This window comes from Anarrhichthys ocellatus, unplaced genomic scaffold (assembly GCF_004355925.1).
Source record: "Anarrhichthys ocellatus isolate YVR2014 unplaced genomic scaffold, GSC_Weel_1.0 scaffold40, whole genome shotgun sequence".
Lineage (NCBI taxonomy): Eukaryota > Metazoa > Chordata > Actinopteri > Perciformes > Anarhichadidae > Anarrhichthys > Anarrhichthys ocellatus.
In genome coordinates, this window is record NW_022280070.1 from 779,770 (window position 1) to 801,784 (window position 22,015).

The following is a 22,015-nucleotide window of genomic DNA, read 5'->3' on the forward strand; positions in this document are numbered from 1 at the left end:
CCCCCCCCCCCCCCCCCCCTACACATATAAACTTATTTCAACCAACATGCAGGCAACATATTGAATGAGAGAGTAGATATGCATATATGCATATACAGTATGCATAGGATCATGTCTTCAGCCAGCCTCCTGCAGATTGTCTGTAGTAAAACAAACAATCATCCATCAACAAACAGTTTGCCTTCGCTATGTGTCGTGCAATTCATGGAAGGGGGGGGGGGGCAGATTTGGGTGAAATGGTGAATGGAGCGATGTGGACAAGGACAGTAAACTCTGGAGGTCAGTGAACTTTTGCTGATGCAACCTGAGTAAACTGGACTATGAGGTAATCAGTCCACACTGGACTATGTTTTCCCCTCTAATTGACGTCTTCTTGATATTTGATGTTGGTATTTCCAGTCGTGCCATTTTAGGGTGAACGTCAGGAGGTAGAGAGATTGTGAAACATCACACACTGTATAAATGCATCTCTAAACTGTCAACAGCAACTGGCTCAGACTAGAATAGACTCCAACTAGGTCCAATAAGTTATAGTGTCCCTAATAAAAACTAATAATAACTTATTTAACTACAAAATAATAGACGCTATGCCAAAAAATCCCAGTGTTTACCCTTTAGGTAATGAAATGTCTTCCAAGTACCCACTTTAGATCCATGTTTGTTGAAAGCCCTGATGCTTCCAGATGGTTTCCCACCATATGCTGATCAGCCTCACGAACGATCACAAACTGCTGTCATGTGTAAATATGTTCGTGTGAAATCAAACCCAGACACAATAAGTAAACATGGATGCTGTGTAACGGATCATGTGAATCTGGAAGGGTTTCCCCACGAGACCGTAAAAGCATCCATCAAGATGACCGTTGGTACTTTCAAAATGCAGCACGGTATTACTTTGATAATGACACAGCAAAATACTGCGATGGATGGTCTATTTCAAGTAGGTTTTAAAGAAACTAAAGGATCCCTTCATGAATAGGATTTAAAACACAGGATTAAAGCCTTGCAAATGATTTTTTGAGAGAGAGAGAGAGAGAGAGAGAGAGAGAGAGAGACACATGCAGCAAAAGACTCATTCTTAGTACACTTTTTAATGTATGTTTGTATAAGAAATATAGGCATAAAACAAGCTTATGTTTTAGTTTGATAGTGCTTTTTTATCTGTATTTCATAGTCTTCAATGTAAATAAATATAAAAAATGCATCCATCAGCCCAAAATGGCTTTATGGCAAATAGTCAGTGAAGTATGTAGGGTTAAAAAAAACATCCAAAAACACCAGAGTGGTCCTTTAAAGTTCCATGGGACTCGCTGCAGCGTCGTATGGCCCTGTGTGTGTGTGTGTGTGTGTGTGTGTGTGTGTGCTCTTTCTGTTCCTGCGCTCACAGGGCTCTGGCGTAAAGGAGAGCGGTGAGGTTGCTTTGAATGGTGGGTGGCACTTCAGTTTCCTAACAGGAAGCGCTTACGTTGATGAATGGCAGTTTTTCCTCAGAGGAAAGAGTGGGTGACACGACTTTGTGTTTAATTTCGCTTTGTTCACGTCGGAGCCAGCTAAACGAACGCGCAGACGTGCTCTGAGACCCCGGGGGAACTAAGAAAAACTACAACAACATCTCGCCACACGCTGCCAATACTGCGCTGTGATTGTTGCATCTAATTGAATACAACAAAGATGGTGATGGAGATGCATGGCCAGTATGAGAGAGATAGTAGTGTTGTTGCTGCTGCCGGGATGGCCAAAGTTGTAATGTAATGCACACAAGTGAAGATGAGGGACATATCAGGAGGAGGAGGAGGAGGAGGATGTCTGCTGCTTAGATTGTTTGGTCTCTCCTCACACAAGCACACTCACCCAGAACCTCTCCCTGTTTTGGAGCTCATGATGTCCCAAATACTCTTTGGCAGAACAAACCGGTGAGGGCTTGGCTAGAAAAAAGCAAATTTCTTTTTGTTGACTTCTCCTTACGAGGGGGACTTTTCTTTATTTTCCGTTGATTGACTCGTGGAAAGGCTTGAGGATTGTTGTTTTTTTTTGTTTTTCTATTCCATTCGCCGCAGGCGCTGATGACATATGAACAGATACTGAAAGTCTGTGTCTCAGCCTGCAAAAACCAGCCCGGGGTAGAATCTCTCTCTGTGCAGGATTACTCACGATGTAGCGCTAGAGCTCATTTGAGTTACTATGTGCTTGCTTATTATCAATTCAGGCGATGTAATTGTGTATCTCGATATATGAGTTCATCACACTTCTGTTCCATTAAAGGACAATAAAATGTCATATTTAATTATTGCCCAGCCCTACATATGCTGCAATTGTTGATTCTGTAAATTGGTTTTGTTGATTGACAACACAAGTCCTGAATTATTATTATTATTATTATAAAACATTGAGCTTATAGGTTGATGTGAACTTTATTAGCAGAATGAAACAGCATTAACCTTCATTTCAGCATCTTTTATCATAGTTTTGCTCAGTCGATAAATAATCTGAAAGAGTGGAAATGAAGCCGTCCTCTCTGTCTTTATGGAGAGCCCTGTATACAGCCGGGGTGGGAAAAGGTTTTCATTGGTTTTGTTTTTGCTGGAACCCGTTCTCCTGATTTCTCATCCAGCCATTCTCCACTCATAAATATGCCACGATTTCTGCACAGTGGGTGAAAAAGAAAATCGCTGCAGTCGTTCATTGCCTCCTTGCCAATGTTGTGTGAAGGGACCGAGGGGGAAGACAGATTTTCCTGTAACTTGATGTTGAACTGTGCATGGATTCATTCATGTAGCTGGCAGTTGATTAGAAGGGAGAGAGAGAGAGAGATATGAATCATAATATCATTGAGTTATACCTATAAAGCTCTAAAATCATCAAGTCCAATGAACATCTGTCTAACATCAGAGATAGAAACAAGTACAGGCTCAGTGACCACAAACTGGCAACCAACAACAAAATCATGGCAACCAACAGAAAACAGAACATTTGTTTACGCTGTTCGACAGGTGAGAGGCTGAGAGACACATCCTCCCACAGTGTAAATCATTCAGTGAAATATGAAACATGAACTTTGGCAAGTTAAACTCTGTTATTTCAAAGATCTTAAAGACCTCTCACAATTAAAAAAAGACTCCTAGTGGAGTGTGTTGATGTTCATATTACTGTTATTGTGTACTTTTGTATTTAGAAGCTTTAGAAACATTGTTCCTGAAACCTTCGTGCCAATAGAGCACGAACTGACGGAGGGATGAGGAGAGGAAAATCTGTTGACAGTAAATTCAAAATGGACAACAAAAAGCTAGCGCGAGCTGTAGAAAGGGCTTTGGAGATGGAGCCATGGCCTTTCTCCCTCTGCTGGAAAAGAATGGCAATAAAGATAAAAGAGAGCAACAACCGAGGATCTTTGAAGGACGAGCCAACGTAAAAGTCAAGTGTGTGTGTGTGTGTGTGCTCATATACATATACAGTGAGTGGAACCTTACGATGTGTTGTAATCTAAATATAACACCACAAACTAAGGTGTGAGAAATGACTACAGGGTGAATTAAAAGCTCTCTATATATACATCTTTTATTGCAGGGCTACTGTATGCGTCTGCGCTGTGTTGTCCTGTTTACTTGAGACAAAGTGAAGGTGTGTGAGTTGACTAGCAGACATAATAACAGTCAGAAGCCTCTCGAGTTGCATCGCTCTGTTTCCAGAAGACGGAGCCAGCACTGCTTCATGGTTTCTGTTATGGGAGGAGCATTAAGACGAGGCCCTACGGTAAACATCTGTGATGATTGCTTCAGTAATCCTCTCCAGTGAGTATGATTCTGCACTTTTGAATGTTCAGTGGCATTCGAGTGTGTGTGTGTGTGTGTGTGTGTGTACCAGATGTTTTAGATGTTTGCTGTCACTTGCTGGCATCAACACACGTGACTTATCGATGTCAAAACGGGGAGGCTCAGTGTGAGCAGAGCATGCTGACCTTGATGAAGAGGTCATAGGTCAGGCCATTACATTACCCATCATTCTCAACTGGAAGAGAATTTATTAGGTAATAACGGGGTTGGATCCAATAAACAAGCTGGATGGTGGTGGAGAAGCAAAGAAGGATCGAGCCAAGGTAGATGGAAAAAATACAGATACTCACATATTTGTCTGGAGACACGAGCCAGCATATGGGCTCCTGCTGGTCTCCGTCTTCAGGCTCCAGCCAGGAATGAGAGCTGTCTGGATCACGATAAGCCTGACTTCAGATGCTCTGGCTCTGTGTGCCACATGGTGACAGGGCCATGGCTGTAGTTCAAGGCTTAGTGTTGCTGCCATGAGACTTTGTAGCCTCCTAATCGGTACCAAGCACACTAGTTCTATCTAAGATGACTTCATGAGACAAAAGTGACACTTTAACTTGTCTTCATCTGACAAGACTGAAAGGAAAACGTTTATTATTTTGTCTATCTGGCCGTTAGTCCTCTCGATTGTGACAACACTAATCACCGAGCTCACTGGTGATATTTCCTGGTGAGAAAAACACAGGTTCAGCAATGACGGAGGGCTGAGAGAAAATGATGTGTTTTAAAATGTAACCAGCCTAATGTGGACAAACTCTTTGACCTACTGTACTTGCCGTAGTTGTGCACACTCACGTTTTTCTTTTTTCTGTACTGTGAGGGGTTATTAGAGACACTTGGCTATCTATTTCCAAAGAAAGAAGAAGCTACTCCGGCCTTACTGTTGGCTGTGTGATAGTCAACCTGTCTCCGCTTTTATTTGCTGAGGTCATCTTTTTGTTCATGAGCGTAGCAAATTCTTTGGTGAGAACTATGGTAATATAACCGGCAGAGTCAAGACAATACTTGACAATAAACTTGCAATAAACAATAGTATTTTTTTTTAAATAACAGTAATTAGATAAGGTTTGGAGAATATCCCATTTTAAAATGCTTTCTTGCCGTCTGAGTTTGAATTGGAGCACCTCTGAGATCCCCACATAGCATCACTAAGAGCAGTTTCATAAATGACATTATCGTTATGTCGAGGTGTCCAAGGACAACCGGAATAATGAGAAATCTGCGGACTTTCCCTTTCATTCTCTCAGCTCTCTCTCTCTCAACCCCGCATGCTTTTTGTTAATGCTCCGGTCCTTGTGAAAAAAAATAGCTTCCTCAGAAGCACCCAAGGTTGACTCACTTCCTCCTTTTGCTTTCTCTCTCTCTCTCTCTTACTCTCTGTGTCTCTCCCTCTCTCTGTCTGTCTGTTTAAGGTTTGTGGTGCTCCTCGTTTGAATTTCCTGCTGTTACATGGTAACACGGAGCTGAAGGCAAGAGGTAAGGTGGATTTCCTTTTTCTTTTTTTGTAAAGTCTGCCATGAAGTTAGTGGTAAAATGTGTAACGTGACACCATTGTGAGTTTCTTGTAAAGAGAGGACAGCGACAGAGGAAGAGACGTTTCAGTTCTCGCAGTGTATCTCGGGTTCATGCCAGGGCATTTGGATGTAGTCAGATTGAAACAGCTGTTGGGAAGCATCTCTTTCCCCTGTTGGAGGTGAGAATGTAGGCACTAATGGTGGGCAAACAGCGCCCGGAGCCTCCGCTTTAAAGAGCTGTTAAAGGGACAAGACAGACTTGGTAAACACAGCAGTTTGTCTCACTGTCTTTTTGCAGCACGGCGAACATGGTTTAAAGCTTTGGCTCCCAGCATGCCATGCTGTTTGTGTGATACAGGGTGGCACAGAAGGTCCCGGGTGTCACAGAAAAGAGGTGGTAGAAAAGGTTTCACGCTCTTCCTGTTCGGTTCCTCCTCCAATCAGCTGATAGTACGAATGCTGATGCTCGCTGCTGATGCCCCGGCAGATAAAACATGTGCATGTTGCTCATTTGAAAAGCCTTTTATTGCCTTTTACTTTTTTTTCTATTACATGTGAATATACACACATCTGAAAACAATACGCACGTTTAAACTTCAGCAAAGATAATGCAGCATTTAGTGTTGCGTTTGTGAACTTTCACCTCATCGTTTCGCGTAGAAAAAGTGTCATCAACCAGCTATGCAACATATTTCCTCATCAATCCGGTGAGGTGCAATAACACAATGCACCTAATCAACATTTAATAAGAGAATACAGAGCATCTAACCACCTGTCCCTTACAAATTAAGCCAAGTGTGGCTGTTGCCATCACAGCAGCTCACAGTTTACTGAAGCTGAAGCTTTGGCTCTGCAGAGAGGTGAGCCGCTCACAGAGCCACTAACACTATTCTTCAGTAGCCGCATGAACGTGCCTTCTCCCTGCAGTCTGTGCCCCGTAGTCTGAGGTCTCCAGTGGGATAAGGAAAGGTTAAAGGTCAGGACCCATTCAGTGCGATATGAGAGCAGGAGCATTATCATAGGCTTACAGGTTTAGTGTCTACAGGTGCAAATACCACAAGGAGAGGAATTATCTTCCTGAGCTCAGCTCACCTCGACACACACACACAGAGAGTGAACATGCGCTCACCTGAGCATAGGTATGAGGTGCTGATCTCAGCCGCGACACGCACACACACATGCGCACAATTTGCCCGGTGATCAGATGAGATGAGTGTGACGAGGTTTTGGAGTTTTTTATATTAAAATCGATTCATCATCCAGTCACGGCCTCATTAGATGAATGACTGAAGGTCATTTGTGCATGTCATGAGATCCTCTCACATTTTTAAGCAGTCTCTCTCTTCTTTTTTTTTTACTGCAATGTGCAAAATTACTGTGAACTTCAATTACTGACTAGTTTTCAGTTCTTCAACGAGGGTGAACAGTGGAACCTTTCTCTGAGTTTGGTAGCAACAGCACGGAGAATGCATTGTGGATGTTGGAAACTAAAGGTATGATGAAGGAAATATTATGTGAATATGATATGTGGAGGTCTGTTTGTCTCAATCCAATATACATTGATACACTAAAGATGCACGCGCTGTCAAGCAGAACCACTGACACCACAAGCCCTTACAAATACACATGCGCACATACGTGCACCACAAACTTCCCGCGTACTCATATCGCTCAGTCTTTTACTGACAGTGACTGTGCCGCTTTTGAGAAGGGTGAGTGGGTGTGTTGACTGGAAACACGTAGCAGTGACCCAGCTCAGAGTCCTCTAAACCAAGACACAGTGGCAGTGGAGCTGTCGGCTCCACTGAGGAGACTGTTTTAAGCCCCAAACACAGAAAAGACACACGACCGGCTCAACCACTAAGGCTCGGAGCCTTAGAGGGAAACCAGATACATCTGTATCCTGTAGGTGTTGTTTTTTTCACCAGATCTGTACTCTGTGATCTCGGGGAGTTTGGTTTAATTCATCGTGGAGTTAGTCAATTTCCTTAAAGATTACATTTTTCGTACAACATTTCTACAAGCGAAAGACAATCGACTATATTTGCTAATTGCCGCTTCATTGTCAAGCTTTCTGTTATTGCTCTGTATCAGATTCATAATGATAAACATGGCAAACCACTTGTAATTAGTATTTTTTCAGACAACGGGTCCGTGATTTCACACAGAGGTAAACAAAACGTTGCTGGGGTCCCCTTCTCTGGGGTGGGGTGTGGAGTAACCCGTTTGTTTGTGGTGCCATGCCATGGTTCCGACGGCCCTTTATTCTGAAACTCTAATAGCCTGAAAAATGGCCCATTGGACTGGAAAGCCCAGTTGTCCGTTCTCCGAAAACAAACGTCCATTGTCAAAAACATATGCTTCCTGTAAAACAAACGTACCCCAGGAAGACAAGCTGACTTCATGGCGTCAGCTAATGGGGATCCTAATGAGCTAAACTGAACAGATGCACATCTGTAATTCTTGTGCAGAATGATCCGATGGAAGGTCCGATGATGCCATTTTGCATAATAATTAGCCATGTGCTTCTGTGTCTTGCATGGAGAGTGTGATTTTGTTTTTGGGAGCAATGGGCCTCCAGGACAGTGTGCTGTTTGTTTTCGGGATAACGGGCTGTCGGACGAATGGGCAGTCCCCATGTTTGTAAGGTGTTCGTAAGGTAGCAAACGCTCGGCTATAACATTGGCTGGGTGAAGTCTAAACCTACCCCGCTCTAATAAAAACCAGGACAGCAAACATTACTCTAAACTGGGATTACAGCCAAGTCTGGCCTCACGGTTTACGGACCCTAATATCCCACAAACTAATGTGGTTAGTTAATTAAATTATGCTTTTCTTTTGAAGAGGATGAAATAGATATCCCCCTCTTAACCCTTTCGATACCAAGTATCACGGTTACTACGTCCCCATGCACATCATAATGTGCCTTTTCTTTAAACATGTGTTCCCTGCTCTCTCATTAATGAAAACCCCCTTTTTTCAACGTCAGGGCGTTGAAGATGGCAGTGTGGATCCAGGCCCAGCAGCTCCAGGGAGATGCTCTGCACCAGATGCAGTCTCTCTACGGTCAGCATTTCCCCATTGAGGTGCGACATTATCTGTCCCAGTGGATAGAGGGCCAGCTCTGGTGAGTTACCCTGCAGCACAAACATAATACGTGTGTATAGCATGTATACTTGTCAATGAAAGCCCATAAGGAGAGTTGCTCTTTCCATGTGCGTTTGTTTATGCACATGTCCACTTGTCTTGTATGTGTCTTGCGTGCATGCATGTGTGTTTTATGTGTGTGTGTGTATGTGTGTGTTGTTAGGGATGCCATAGACCTAGAGAACCCGGCGGAGGAGTTCAAGGCCAAACGGCTACTGGAAAGTCTGATCCAGGAGCTGCAGAACAAGGCCGAGCACCAGGTGGGAGAGGACGGCTTTCTACTGAAAATCAAACTGGGACACTACGCCAGCCAGCTCAAGGTAAGTCTTTTGGAAATGTGCCTCACCAATCACAAGAACAGCACTGCGTGCCCAGGAACACACAGTGCCTTACCGGGTCACTTTCCTGTCTGATTGAGAGACTTGAGGGTCAGGGTGCTAAGTAGAGCCAAAGTTTGAGAACACACAAATACAAAAACAAGCATGTATATAAAGTATAAACTGCGGCTTTCAGTTATTTCCCAGATTTATCAATAAAAGAGACCTTGATTTTAAAAATTAAAAAATTGACTTTGGTACTTTATCTATAGCTAAAAAGCCTGGAGAACAAAACACACTGGAGCATGAAGGGCCTACTGTTCACACAATCAGAAAAAGCCCAAAACAACTCCGGAGGAATATTGAAATGAAATTATGTTTCCATCAAGACTCTCACCTTTCAACAACGTGAGAAGAGATGAAGTGGTTGGAAGATGTAACTGTTTGCTTTTTGTCCTTGCACACAGTGGACGATATGTTTTAGGAACAGGTTATATCTACCATGCGTGAGGGCCTTGGTAGCCAACCAGCGCTGCTATTTATGCTCACAGAGCTGTCTGTTTGTCTTCTCCCCTCCCTGAAACCAGGCAGAGAAACAGGCTAAAGGGGAGCTGGCTGTGCAACATCAAACTGCAATACCCAAATTCCTACTTCTCTGTTTTCCCCTGGGTGATCATGAGCGTACATGTACCGATGTGTAATATATGAAATGTGTCCAACCCTGCTGATGCCCTGTGCTATTAGTTTTTTTTTTCCTCTTAGTGTGGTGTGTTTCCTCGTAAACGTAGCTTGATTTTACAATTCCAAACTTTTAATGCAATGTCACTCCCCGACTTGAAGCAGGAAACTACTAGACTCACGACAGTGTCTTTCAGACAGAAAGTGAAACCACAATTTGTTTACACAAAAAAAAATGATTGTAACACATGTACCAGCAGTGTGTGTGCGTGACAATGTGCGTGACTGCTAATGAATGATATATGAAGTGCTCCGTGCTTCAGAGATGGGTCTCATTAGGCTCGCCTAATGGGGTTTTTTTAGTGCTCCAGAACTTAGCGAGCTTCTAAATTGGTGAGTCCTGTGTGAGGCGGACGCTCCACTCGTCAGGGGCTAATAGGCCTTAACACGGCTCATGTGCTCCTTGTCTTTCAGAGCACGTATGACCGCTGTCCGCTGGAGCTGGTCCGATGCATCAAACACATCCTCTACACGGAGCAGAGGCTCGTCAGAGAGGCCACCAATGTGAGTAGGATGCACGCGTGTGCTGTGAAATATATATTTGCAAGCTGACACATGCACACTGCAGACAATCCCCACTGTAATGTAAACTTGCTTCGACAAACACCTGTGGCTTGTTCATGCATTATTCAGTACATAGCCCGTACAAAGCCTGCAAACACAAACAGAAGCGCAACTACTTAATGGTGACTGATTCAGCCGGCTGGGTAATTGCGTAACTACTCTCCGTTTCCTCCATTCACCCCCCCAAAGGTCTGCAGGTTCCTTTTGCGTTATTAAAACAATACCTTCTCAATCATGCTGTAAAGTGGACTCGTAAAAGTCAACTTTTTGTTGCTCCTCCACTGCAAATCAAAAATGAAAATCAAATATTTCACGGTTTATAAAAAGCCCTGAGTTATAAAACCATAAAAGCCAGCAGTGCATAAAAACATGTGACTCTCAGCGACTCCTGCGGCGAATTGATTTCCAGTCACAACATGCCTTTTCTATTCGTGGAATGCATATTTGGACTGATCGAATTTTACCGTCTTTAGTCTGAACCTTTAGGTAACACAGTGCTCACGCAGTCTGCCCGAGTGCGATGAGCACTTCTTCCCTCTCTGTTTGCAGTTATCCCGTCAGGCTTGTGGTCACTGAGGATTTTACGGTCAAATAGCCCAACTGCCACACGCGGGCATCAATGCATCGAGTCCAGCTTGGTTTCATATTCCTGCTCCATCCCCCACAAATATCACACGTCTCTCATCTCACCAGTAGCCTGCTATCTCCCCTAACAGCTATCATAAACAACCCAATGACAGACAATACACAGGCCATGACACCTTACCAATTACCGTTTCCCAACCCTACGTCTCTCTCTGTGCCTGTCTCTCAATCACACTTTGTAATCGACAGTCGAGCTCTCCGGTGGGGGGGATGATGGACAGCATGTCTCAGAAATACCAACAGATCAACCAAGCTTTTGAGGAGCTCCGCCTGCTGACCCAGGACACGGAGAATGATCTGCGCAAGCTCCAGCACAACCAGGAGTACTTCATCATCCAGTACCAGGAGAGCCTCCGCATCCAGGGTGAGACCAGAGGACCTGCATCTCGTTATTGCTGCTCTAGAGTAATGCAAAAGTCCTGACTGACCAGACTGTGAGGAGACAGAGAATTATCAGTTTTCATAATCAGTTATTCAACAGCGCTGGTTCAAGCTTTTCAAATGTGCCGGTTCTTCTTTCATTCTAAATATAATACATTGGAAATGTTGGACTGTATGTTGGACAAAACCTATTTACTAGTCCACTACATTTCACTTTTATATATGCCACAGGTGTGAAATTGTATAGTGAAGATCATTCCACACGTTCATTTCACAGCTGTCTGAAATATGCAGGACACTGTAGATTAGCGATGGAAAACAAACACCTGGAGCTTCCATAAGCAGCAACCTTTGCATTCATGTTGCATAATTCACTAATTCAATGTGTTATGCTAGAGGAGGTTCTCCTGAGTAAATCATTATCACCCTCGGGCGTAGATGTATGTTCACTGTATATATGTGCAGGTTAAAGATTTTCACCTCCCCTCTCTTCCCCCCCCCCTCTGGATGGCAACAACCCCACTCCTCCTCAGCTCAGCTGACCAGCCTGTCCACGCTGCCCCCTGCTGACCGGCAGCTACGGGAGCCCGCCCTTCTCAATAAGAGAGCCACTGTGGAGACATGGCTGACCAGAGAGGCCAACACACTACAGAAATACAGACTGGTAAGACAGGAACATGCACGCTCAAAGAAAATACACCCAATGTGTGTGTGCAAGAGTGCTCGTGTGTTATCCCAAGTCAAACCTCCTCGTTTTCTGTTCATGCGCAGGACTTGGCAGAGAAGCACCAGAAAACACTGCAGCTGTTGAGAAAGCAGCAGACCATCATTCTGGATGACGAGCTGATCCAGTGGAAGAGACGGCAGCAGCTGGCAGGCAACGGGGGCCCGCCGGAGGGAGGCCTGGACATCCTGCAGTCCTGGTGAGCCCTCCTCCACCTCCCACCAAGATCACGGCCGCTAGGCTTCCTCTCAAAGCAAAGGGTCACAGGTTTACAAGCTTTCAATTGACTACTGCTGGGTTCATTTCCAAAGTTTATTGGCTCCTAATAACAGAGACATTAGGCAGGCTCATCTGACATGTCTCTTTTTTAGGCTGTTAATCCCTCATTTTGTTTTCTTTGCTTTTTTTTGGAGAGTCCTGTCAAGGGTTTCATAGTTGCTGTAAACTATCCCGTTTCAGTTTTAATTGCTAATCTTCTGCTGGAGTGAAATCTCCTGCAGTGCAGGCATAACTTCTTACCTGTGTGTGTTTTCGTGTGTGTGTGTGTGTGTGTGTGTGTGTGTGTGTCAGGTGTGAGAAGCTAGCAGAAACTATCTGGCAAAACAGGCAGCAGATTCGGAGGGCAGAGCACCTCAGACAACAGCTGCCCATCCCCGGCCCCATTGAAGAGCTCCTCAACGAACTCAGCAGTACCATCACAGACATCATCTCAGCATTGGTCACCAGGTGTGTGTTGTTGTTTAGGCTTCTCTAAACTTATCTCAACTCATCTTGACTGAAAACGCTGATTCCATGACATGAATGTCAGTCAGCATAGAGTCAAAACAAGTATATCAGCCCCGGCGTGTGTGTAGCTGGGTGTGTGTTTACATCGAGGCATCGCCGTTTCCTGCACTCAGTGGGGGCCTTTATGCAAGCAAGTCCTACTTGCACAGCCTTAGTTGCTTTGGTCGACAGAGTGAGAGATATTATCTTTTCCTAAGATTAAATTAATCTGGTGTTGGGTTTATCCACTTTAGGATTTACTGTACACTGGATATGGATAAGTAACAGCAAGCCTTAGTCGACTGACGCTCATGCGATTATGTCGACAAATTGATTAGTTGATTTAATCAACAGAGACATTAATTTCTTGGAAATAAGGTATTCTGCCTGAAAAAGCATGAAGAACGACTAATCGACTGAAGAAATCTCAGTCGATTAGTCAACTAATCGGTCATTTTGGTCTTGAAACTGTTTTCAGTGCAGCCAAACAAACTCATGTTTTGTTGAAAAAGAAGTCGGTCAGTGATAATTTCAACTGCGAGGATGCAAATGTGCCCAGAGGCAAAGGATGGAAGTCAAAGGCTTCTAAAAAGATGTGTCCTTGACCCCAAAATTGCTCCCGTAGTTGTGCCTACGGTGTAGAAATGTGATAGACTCTGAATTGTAAGTCGCTTTGGACAAAAGCGTCTGCTAAATGACTGTAATGTAATGTAATGTAATGTAAAAAGATCTGCAGAGACAAAGAAAATGCAGTTTGCAAGAGATTGAAGGACAGCGGAGGCACTTGCAAGCTGTTGCAGTTCATACTTTTTGGACCCAAAGGCACATCTGCCAGGGTCTTTTAGCCCTCCAGCATCTCTGAACAGGAAGTCATCTGAAGGTTCCTCTCCTACTTTTCTTGTAGATTTTCCCTGCAGGGACCCTTAGCATACTGAGAGGCTGTGTCCGTGTCACAGCGATTTCTGATTGGCCCACAAAATACAGTACCACTATCACACACAGTACAAACACAGGTTATGTTTCCTCAACAACATCCTCTCTATATTCCCCTGAAGCCCCTGGAGGTTTCAGGCTGAGAATGGGAGAGTGTTGTTTTCACATCACTACTTCGTTCAGCTACAGAACAGTGGGCTTGAAGGCTCATAACAACAGTATGTATTTGTTTCCAAGCTGCCACTGATCCTGCAGGAATAATGATCAGGCTGTGTGTCTGCTGCTGTCTCACTTCTTGCTCCCTGTTTGTGTTAATGTGGGAAATCAGACGACAGCTCGACAGAAAATCACACCTTACTTCCATTACCTTCAATACCCTCCATTAGTGCACCATGGTTATCTTCAAAGTATACATCACATGTATATTTAAAGTCTAATATAACATCTGCACAGTTATTTGTATGCTGTAAACATGTTTACTTTCTGTGTTAGGTTTGCAGCCTTTTTGTCATATTTTTGGCTACGTTTTAAGAGAGCTTTCAAAACAAAAATTGGGGAAGAGATGATGTTCAGCAAAGCACTGAGCCACCTGACCAACAGGGTTTTGTTCTGTCATTAAGTCAGTCTAACTCCCCCTTTGTCTCCACAGCACCTTCATCATTGAGAAACAGCCACCACAGGTGCTAAAAACCCAAACCAAGTTTGCCGCGACAGTGCGCCTCCTAGTGGGTGGGAAATTGAACGTGCACATGAACCCTCCGCAGGTGAAAGCCACCATCATTAGTGAGCAGCAAGCCAAGGCCCTGCTGAAGAACGAGAACACGAGGAAGTAAGTCCAGTGCCCCGATATCATATCACTGTGGATTAAAAACAGAAGACCCCAGAAACAATTACAAATAGGACGCTGGGGGTTGTTTGTGGAGGTTCAGACCTGAAGTAGCAGTGTGTACGATTTAGCAGCATCTAGTGGTGAGGTTGCAGATTGCATTCAACTGAATACCCCTCCGCTCACAAGCATGTCGGAGAACTACGGTGGGCTTGAAATAAAAAAAAAACAAATGCTAAAGACTCTCTAGAGGCAGTGTTTGGTTTGTCCATTCTGGGCTACTGTAGAAATGTAAAGAAAACACATTGATTCTTAGGAAATCCGCCTAAATCCTACACACTGCTACTTTATGCTATACGGCTTGTTTTTAATTAATATATAACTTCTTCTTTGAATCAGAGTTTTCACACACAAGTGCTTTCACGCTGAAGCAACGACACATCATCCTGCTGTTCCCTCTTCTTTGCACACACGTTTTAGTATTCCTGCTTCATCTAGTGGGGACGTGGCACCATTAAGATAAGGATTCTTTAGCTTGCTACAGGGATTACTGGATCCCAGGATGAACTCTGGCCCTCATGTGTTTCCATACCTCACCACAGAGACATGCTGGAACGCGAACAATGCCACAGAAGAATCTATGGTGTGGACGCAGAATCCACATTTAGCCCGTCCCACATTCCTCCTGACAAACAGAAACCATCCAAGACTGTAGGTCAGCCAGTGGTTATATGGACGAGCAATTCAACAGCTCAGCCATCATCCCCTTGTGTCTCATCCAAGCCAGTTTGTATGGCACCCAATCTGCAGCCCTGAGACATCTGCTCGGTGTTTTCTCATGTAGAAAATATAGAGGTAGTTAAACCATCCAATTATACGAGCACGAACATCATTCCAACACCCTGCATGTGTTTCACGCAGCTCCCGCCGTCCAAAGCGACCATAATTTAGTTTTAATCTGTTCTGGGAAGAATAAAATTCTCAGCACAACGAGTCACAGCAGACATTACGGTGAACTGACTCAACCCCTTGATTGTCTCTCCCCTTTAGCGATAGCAGCGGAGAGATTCTCAACAATAACTGCGTGATGGAGTACCACCAGACGACAGGCACTCTCAGCGCCCACTTCAGGAACATGGTAAGTGATTCTGAAGTGAAGTAACTACACTGAGTTGGATATCTTAGTAAACATGGGTCTGAAGTAGAGTGCGGCTCACCCTGAAGTCAGATGTGTGTGACGACAATGTCCGTGAGTACAGTAGTATGTGTCCTCAGAGACGGTGCATACACGTGGGCCCTGTAGTCCGACTCAAAGTGAATCATGCGTGCGTGTGCTGTGCATATATGATGTGTGCATTGTCAGTGTTGCTCATTCCTACACGTGTCGTCTTCCATGTAGTCTTTGAAGAGGATCAAGCGGTCGGACAGGCGAGGAGCAGAATCCGTCACAGAAGAAAAGTTCACCATTCTGTTCGAGTCGCAGTTTAGCGTTGGAGGCAACGAGCTTGTCTTTCAAGTGAAGGTAAGGGGGCGCAGACTGAGAAGGTGCGAGGGAAGGCGATAATAGCCTGGGACGCACAAAGATACTCGCCATTGTTACTTCTGCAATCTACTCATTCCTCATCTGTCTTCTTCACAGTACTTTAATGTTGATTGAAACGCTCTCGTGTCCCGTTAGAACCATAGACGGACGATGATGTTTATTGTTACAGCATTCTTAAACTGATGGCCTCCCCTCTTTCATTCGAACAGACGTTATCACTTCCCGTCGTGGTGATAGTTCACGGTAGCCAAGACAATAACGCCACAGCAACCGTGTTGTGGGACAACGCTTTTGCAGAGCCGGTGAGTAAATGTTTTTTTCTGCGTTCTAAATGATATTTAGAGATGATTAAACCTTCAAAAACGCCTAAACTTAGCAGTTTTATGTATCAAATGTAATTTGAAAAATGCTCCGATTACTAGATTTTTTTCTGTTTAATCAATTTTGACAATTTAAAGGTGCTAAATACAAAATTCAGACCATTTCTATTGCCTCCTCACACGCGTCGGTTAGGCTCATGTAAATCCTCTGCTGTCTCCCCACGCCTCTACAGGGACGGGTGCCTTTCCTCGTGCCAGATAAGGTGCTTTGGCCTCAGCTGTGCGACGCCATCAACATGAAATACAAGGCTGAGGTGCAGAGTAACCGGGGCCTGTCGGAGGAGAACCTGGTCTTCCTGGCTCAAAAGGCCTTCAGCAGCTCCAGCAACAACCCCGACGACTACCGCAACATGACGATGACTTGGTCACAGTTTAACAGGGTCAGCGCTATGCAGTCACAACATGCTAATTATCTGTTATCTTCAGTTGGAGTTTCACATCGAATGTTTGGGTTTCTAACATACTTGGAAAGAGTTTTCTCCTCTTTGCATTTTTTTTTTTTTAAATGCCCGCAGGCCAGTATCCTTAAGCCATCTTAGCGGCACGCTTGTTCTCCGTGGAGTCATTTACTTTTGGTTATTCATACACAGAAATATCTCATGCTCCATTTGCACTGCTCCTGCAGCCCTATTCTGTAGTGGAGAGAGAGAGAGACGCCTCATTGGTGGCCAGGTCTTCCTCTTAATGGGCCTGTTTGTCCACACAGCGAAAGGCCGGAGGCCTCATTTTCTGGCTCAATGCAGCTGGCGATGGCAGAAAATGCACTCGCATTCACCACACACCATCGGTCTCATTAGATTACAGGAACATCAAGTTTCCAGACCGGTGCATAGGCTGCACACATACACATACTGCACACATACACACACTGCACACATACACACACTTTCACCCAGCTCTTCTCTTTTCCTACACAAACCCGCCGCACACTGTTAAATCGTAAACACGACATGTTGTTCTCTGTATTTATGGACTGGATATGACTGGACATGAGGGAATGTGGAAACCTTTTAAAAGATGAACATATATCCTGTGTGCTTTTTTAAAACATCATTTTGTTCCCCCCCCCCCAAAATACATTTTGCTCACAGGAAAGCTTGCCAGGGAGGAACTTTACATTCTGGCAGTGGTTTGATGGCGTGATGGAGCTCACAAAAAAGCATCTCAAACCACACTGGAATGACGGGTAAGGCACATTGAGTTTGTTTTTTTTGTCAGTTTCAATCTTGTGGCAGAACATGAAAAATAAAAGCACTATGCCTCCCTTTCTTTCACTTTTGTGGTTGGATATTTTGTCAGTCTTTACAACTCAGGCAATAGTTCACGTTCATGATTTTCCATGGAAAGCTGGACCTGCTTCTCCTCATAAACTAGGAATGAAATAAAGGAGAGAGGTGGGGAGGGGAATGCACATTACAATATCAATGTCTTTCTTTTTCTATCTCTCGCTCTTGTTTTTTCAGAGCCATACTGGGCTTTGTGAACAAACAGCAGGCTCAGGACATGCTGATGTCCAAACCCAACGGTACTTTCCTTCTGCGCTTTAGTGACTCTGAGATCGGAGGAATTACAATTGCCTGGGTGGCAGAAAATCCTAACAAAGCAGGTATGACTCTGTTACTGTCACATCACAGATAGTACTGGTAAAATGTTTAGATATTAGGTCTAGAGGATTTAATCAGCGCTAAAGCCAGATACAAGGCTTCTGTCACGTGTCAACGATGTCGATTTTAGATTAAAACAACACTGTAAAATTACTGAAATTAAAATGCCCGGGAGAATGACTGATTACGTTACCATTACTGCTGACACTGTGTTTCTTGCAGGTGAGAGGATGGTTTGGAACCTCATGCCCTACACAACCAAAGACTTCTCCATTCGCTCTCTGGCTGACCGCATCAGCGATCTCAATCACCTCCTGTTCCTCTACCCCGACAGACCCAAGGATGAGGTCTTCTCCAAATATTACACCCCACCCCTCTGTAAGCAACCGTCTGTTTGCACAGGAAAGCTGTTACTTTCAAAAATTCAATACCGCAGCATTCGAAGCCGGTGCAGTGAACGGATGTATTGATTGCTGCATGACGACTTCTCTCTCTCTCTCTCTCTCTCTCTCTCTCCCTCCCTGTTTGTCTTAAAGCCAAAGCAGTGGACGGCTACGTGAAGCCCCAAATCAAACAAGTGGTGCCCGAGTAAGTAGCCAGCTTTCTGTTTGCCTTTCCTCCTGTTCTTCTATTCTCTGTCTTCTTCCCTGCTGTCCACCCACCCGTTTTTTTCCCCCTCTGTGCCAACATTTAGAGTTAATCACGAAATATTGGACCCTGAATTCAGATCAGCTATTAGTCAGCTGTTACAGTTGGAGGAGGCCAATTAAGGATGGCCAGGGTTCCTGAGCTAGCTTGTCTTCCACTCATCATTAGAGTTAGGCTTGTTAGTTAGCCAGCCCCGCTCCCTGCCTGTCTCCGCGGTTGGTTCACCCACGCTACAGAGAGCGGCCATAATGATGCAGCGAGGCCTGGAAAGCACGCTGAGGGTAGTTGCTTAGGCAACTGCTGAGCATAGACTCACAGGCTTTAATCTTGTGTGTGTTTGCGTGTGCGTGCGTGTGTGCGTGTGTGTGTGTGTGTGTGTGTGTGTGTGCAGGTTTACGACAGCCAATCCAGACCCAACAAGTGGGAATCCAACCTATATGGATCACGGCGCCTCCCCGGCACCCGTCAGTCACCCTCACACCTACGGCATATTCCCACCTATGTGAGTCAACAAGTCCTTTGAACATATGACTCTGTCTGAGTGTGCGTGTGCATTTTGTATAGAATAAAGTGTCTTGTTGCTCCTGCTGGGTCTTTTTTTTTTTTTTTTTTTTTTTCTTTCGGTGATGTGCTGCCAGCTTGTCTGAGTGTGGTTTGGCTCCACTCTTTGTCCTGTGGCAGGAGTGACTCTATGTTGGACGCGGACGGAGACTTCGACCTGGACGACACCATGGACGTGGCGAGGCACGTAGAGGAGCTCCTTCGGCGGCCTGTAGAGAGCCAGTGGGGCGGCCAACAGTCCTGACCCTTGACCTTTTAACCCGTGACAACACCAAACAAAACCCTGCTTCCCAACTTGCCCCATCCGCATTGACATTTCTCATGGTTTAATTCCATTCATTTCTCTTTTCTTTTTTTCTTTTTTTCAGATAGCTATAATGTGAAATGTTCATAATGGTTGTGATTTTTTTTTTTTCTTCTTTCTGTTCAGCATGAGAGCATGCATGTCGGTGACTTCTCCTATTTTTATTTGTGTCCATAAGTGTTTGTAAAACAGACTAGCTATGAAACAAAACCTGCAGTGTTACATTATTGTGAAGAAGAAAAGGAAAGGTTATTTCCACTTGATTTTGATTAGATTCAAAGGAAAATATGCTACTGTATGAAGTCATTTTAACAGTTGAATGTTTCTATTTCGACATATTCTCTGCTTTGTAAATGGGTCATTGGTATTTTGATAGCGACGCTGCCCTTTGACAAAGACAAGAAACTTTCACAAAGAATTTTGCTTTTGCTCTTAATAACATAATCGGAGTCATTGCTCTGCAGTCGGTTTTTTGAATCCATATACACTAACCTATAGGTTATAGCACACACATCAGCACGCGCTTAAGTGTACGATGTATTCCTTCTGATGCGTTCACCAGCTGAAACACAGGAGGGGTGTTCATTCACGGCGCCTCCCTCGATCTCACAAGGCTATACGTGTCGTCTGTTTGTACACAGAAATGCAAACCTAAGCATTTACCTAACGCTGCCTGCTTGTCCTCTCAGGTCCCTCTGTTCCCCTCATCGATGCTACCTCGCATTATCCTACTGACAGTCCTCGTTACCATTGGTTCTCTTGTTGTTTCTGCGGCACGTTCACGCCGGTAGACGCGGCTGTTTGGTTTTGCTCTCGTGATTTGTGTTACGCACGTGTGAAGAAGATCTCCCCTGCTGCCCGTGCGGCTAACACTCTGTTGGCTGCTTCTGCGCTTGAAACAAACTCGCCTGATGAAGTCCAGACGCATGAAGTGTCACGTGTCCGGTCAGGTATTCCTGAATATTCGGCTCCCTTAACTGACTTTTCCGCCTATCCGTCCACTTGTGTAGCTGTGTGAGGACGCTGTGGCAAAAACCCGCCGTGCGCAAAAGTCTCTGTGTGACCTCATGACCTGCACCAGCAGCTGAAAGTTGCGAGGCATACAGCAGATCCATAGACGCTTAGGCTTTGACTGCACGCACAAGACTCACCAGCCGCTGGGCCACATGCAGAACTCCAGGATGTAGTGTCACCTTCTTTTGACTGGCTTTTGTTTTTGGTCAAGATTAGTTTTCAGTGTGTGTCCGCTTTTTGCTACACATAAAAGATAACAAATACATTTGTTGACTGGAAAAAGGTTGAGACTATATCCCCCTCCTCTAACACACACACACACACACACACACACACAATGCTGAATAGAAAATGTGTCAACAGCCTTGCACCTCAGGAATGAATCGCTTTGCGTCTCGCGTATGTACAAGCCAAATAGAAAATGATCAATGTATACAGAATATATGAATTTATTTTCTCTATCATAATTCTATTTTATTATTGTTTCTCTGGCACTCCCCCATATTGAATGTAACCCATTTGCATGTTGAGGATATTTGTACGAAATACCGCCTCAGCCTGAGCAGAAGTTTCAAGTCTTGTGTCACCAGAAGCACCAGTTGAAAACGGACACCGAGTAGCTGGAAATCAGAGATGAAGAAGAATTTATGATGTACTTTTGTGTTTGTTTGTCGGACAGACATTAATATTTAAGATATTCCCTCGTCTTATCTTTTCATTTCCTCCTTCAAATGTTTCTTTTTTTTGTACCTCTGCTAATTTTGACATCTCAAGCTAGATGAGCTGTCCTGTGATATATCCTTCATTACCAGTATCCTCATTTTCTCATCGAAGCTTTGTTCCACTGTAAAACGTGTTTTTTTTGTTTTGTTTTGTTTGTTGTTTTTTTTTGATGATGATGATGATGATGATGATGATGTAGATGGCGCTGTGTGCTGTTCGATGTATGTACCATGTTTGTGGTTTGGGTTTATCACTTGGAGGTTTTCCAAGAGAAACAGCTGTTGAGTTAAAAAGAAGAAAATAAAGTTTTTTAAATAATTTTAACTATTATGTAATTTATAGCAGCATTTAAACATTTACATACATTTTAAGATTTTGATGTCACTACAAAATAAATGCTATTTTTTTTTTTGTTATGTGTGCCGGTCAACACCATCCATTTAATCCCCGAGCAGCAGAGCGTCACGACAGCAGCTCGCCGGGGTTCAGCAGGAACGTGCAGAGTTCGTATTGTGTGCAGCTGCATCAGATACAGGACGGGAGGCCACTCTTGAACGGGAACTACTATTTAGGCACAGCTGGCAAAGAGTCACTGCATGCTGCTGTATCATTAAGACACTGCAGCATGTGAAATGAGTCTCTACGGTTGAGGCCAAAAGGATTTTATGTTTAAATGTTCGACAAACTATTGCACTTACCGACACACAATGAAAGTCAACTGCAGGTAGTCCATAATAGGTACACGATGATTGATCCCTAAATGAACATCATACAAAGTTGTTCATTTAGTGTATTGCAGTTGTGTCCATGTGGAGGTGAAAACCTCTGACATTTGAGTTGGAAGTCTGTTTTGCATATGTATG

The 22,015-nt window shown here is 44.2% G+C and overlaps 1 protein-coding gene across 5 annotated transcripts in view; it reads left to right on the forward strand.

Moving 5' to 3' along the window:
• Positions 1-22,015, forward strand: part of stat5a (signal transducer and activator of transcription 5a) — a 41,827-nt gene extending 19,812 nt beyond the window's left edge. For 4 of the 5 annotated variants that reach the window (XM_031867604.1, XM_031867602.1, XM_031867603.1 and 1 more), the window contains 19 exons: positions 5,234-5,297; positions 8,325-8,462; positions 8,646-8,802; positions 9,952-10,041; positions 10,936-11,110; positions 11,661-11,791; positions 11,899-12,050; positions 12,422-12,577; positions 14,199-14,378; positions 15,426-15,513; positions 15,775-15,897; positions 16,128-16,220; positions 16,472-16,678; positions 17,390-17,484; positions 17,762-17,904; positions 18,125-18,280; positions 18,439-18,490; positions 18,942-19,052; positions 19,232-22,015. In XM_031867604.1, the coding sequence (XP_031723464.1) occupies positions 8,335-8,462; positions 8,646-8,802; positions 9,952-10,041; positions 10,936-11,110; positions 11,661-11,791; positions 11,899-12,050; positions 12,422-12,577; positions 14,199-14,378; positions 15,426-15,513; positions 15,775-15,897; positions 16,128-16,220; positions 16,472-16,678; positions 17,390-17,484; positions 17,762-17,904; positions 18,125-18,280; positions 18,439-18,490; positions 18,942-19,052; positions 19,232-19,355 (2,361 nt within the window). In that variant the 5' untranslated portion in view covers positions 5,234-5,297; positions 8,325-8,334 and the 3' untranslated portion in view covers positions 19,356-22,015. The remainder of the gene's footprint in view (positions 1-5,233; positions 5,298-8,324; positions 8,463-8,645; positions 8,803-9,951; positions 10,042-10,935; positions 11,111-11,660; positions 11,792-11,898; positions 12,051-12,421; positions 12,578-14,198; positions 14,379-15,425; positions 15,514-15,774; positions 15,898-16,127; positions 16,221-16,471; positions 16,679-17,389; positions 17,485-17,761; positions 17,905-18,124; positions 18,281-18,438; positions 18,491-18,941; positions 19,053-19,231) is intronic. The other variant, XM_031867606.1, reaches the window with a different exon arrangement.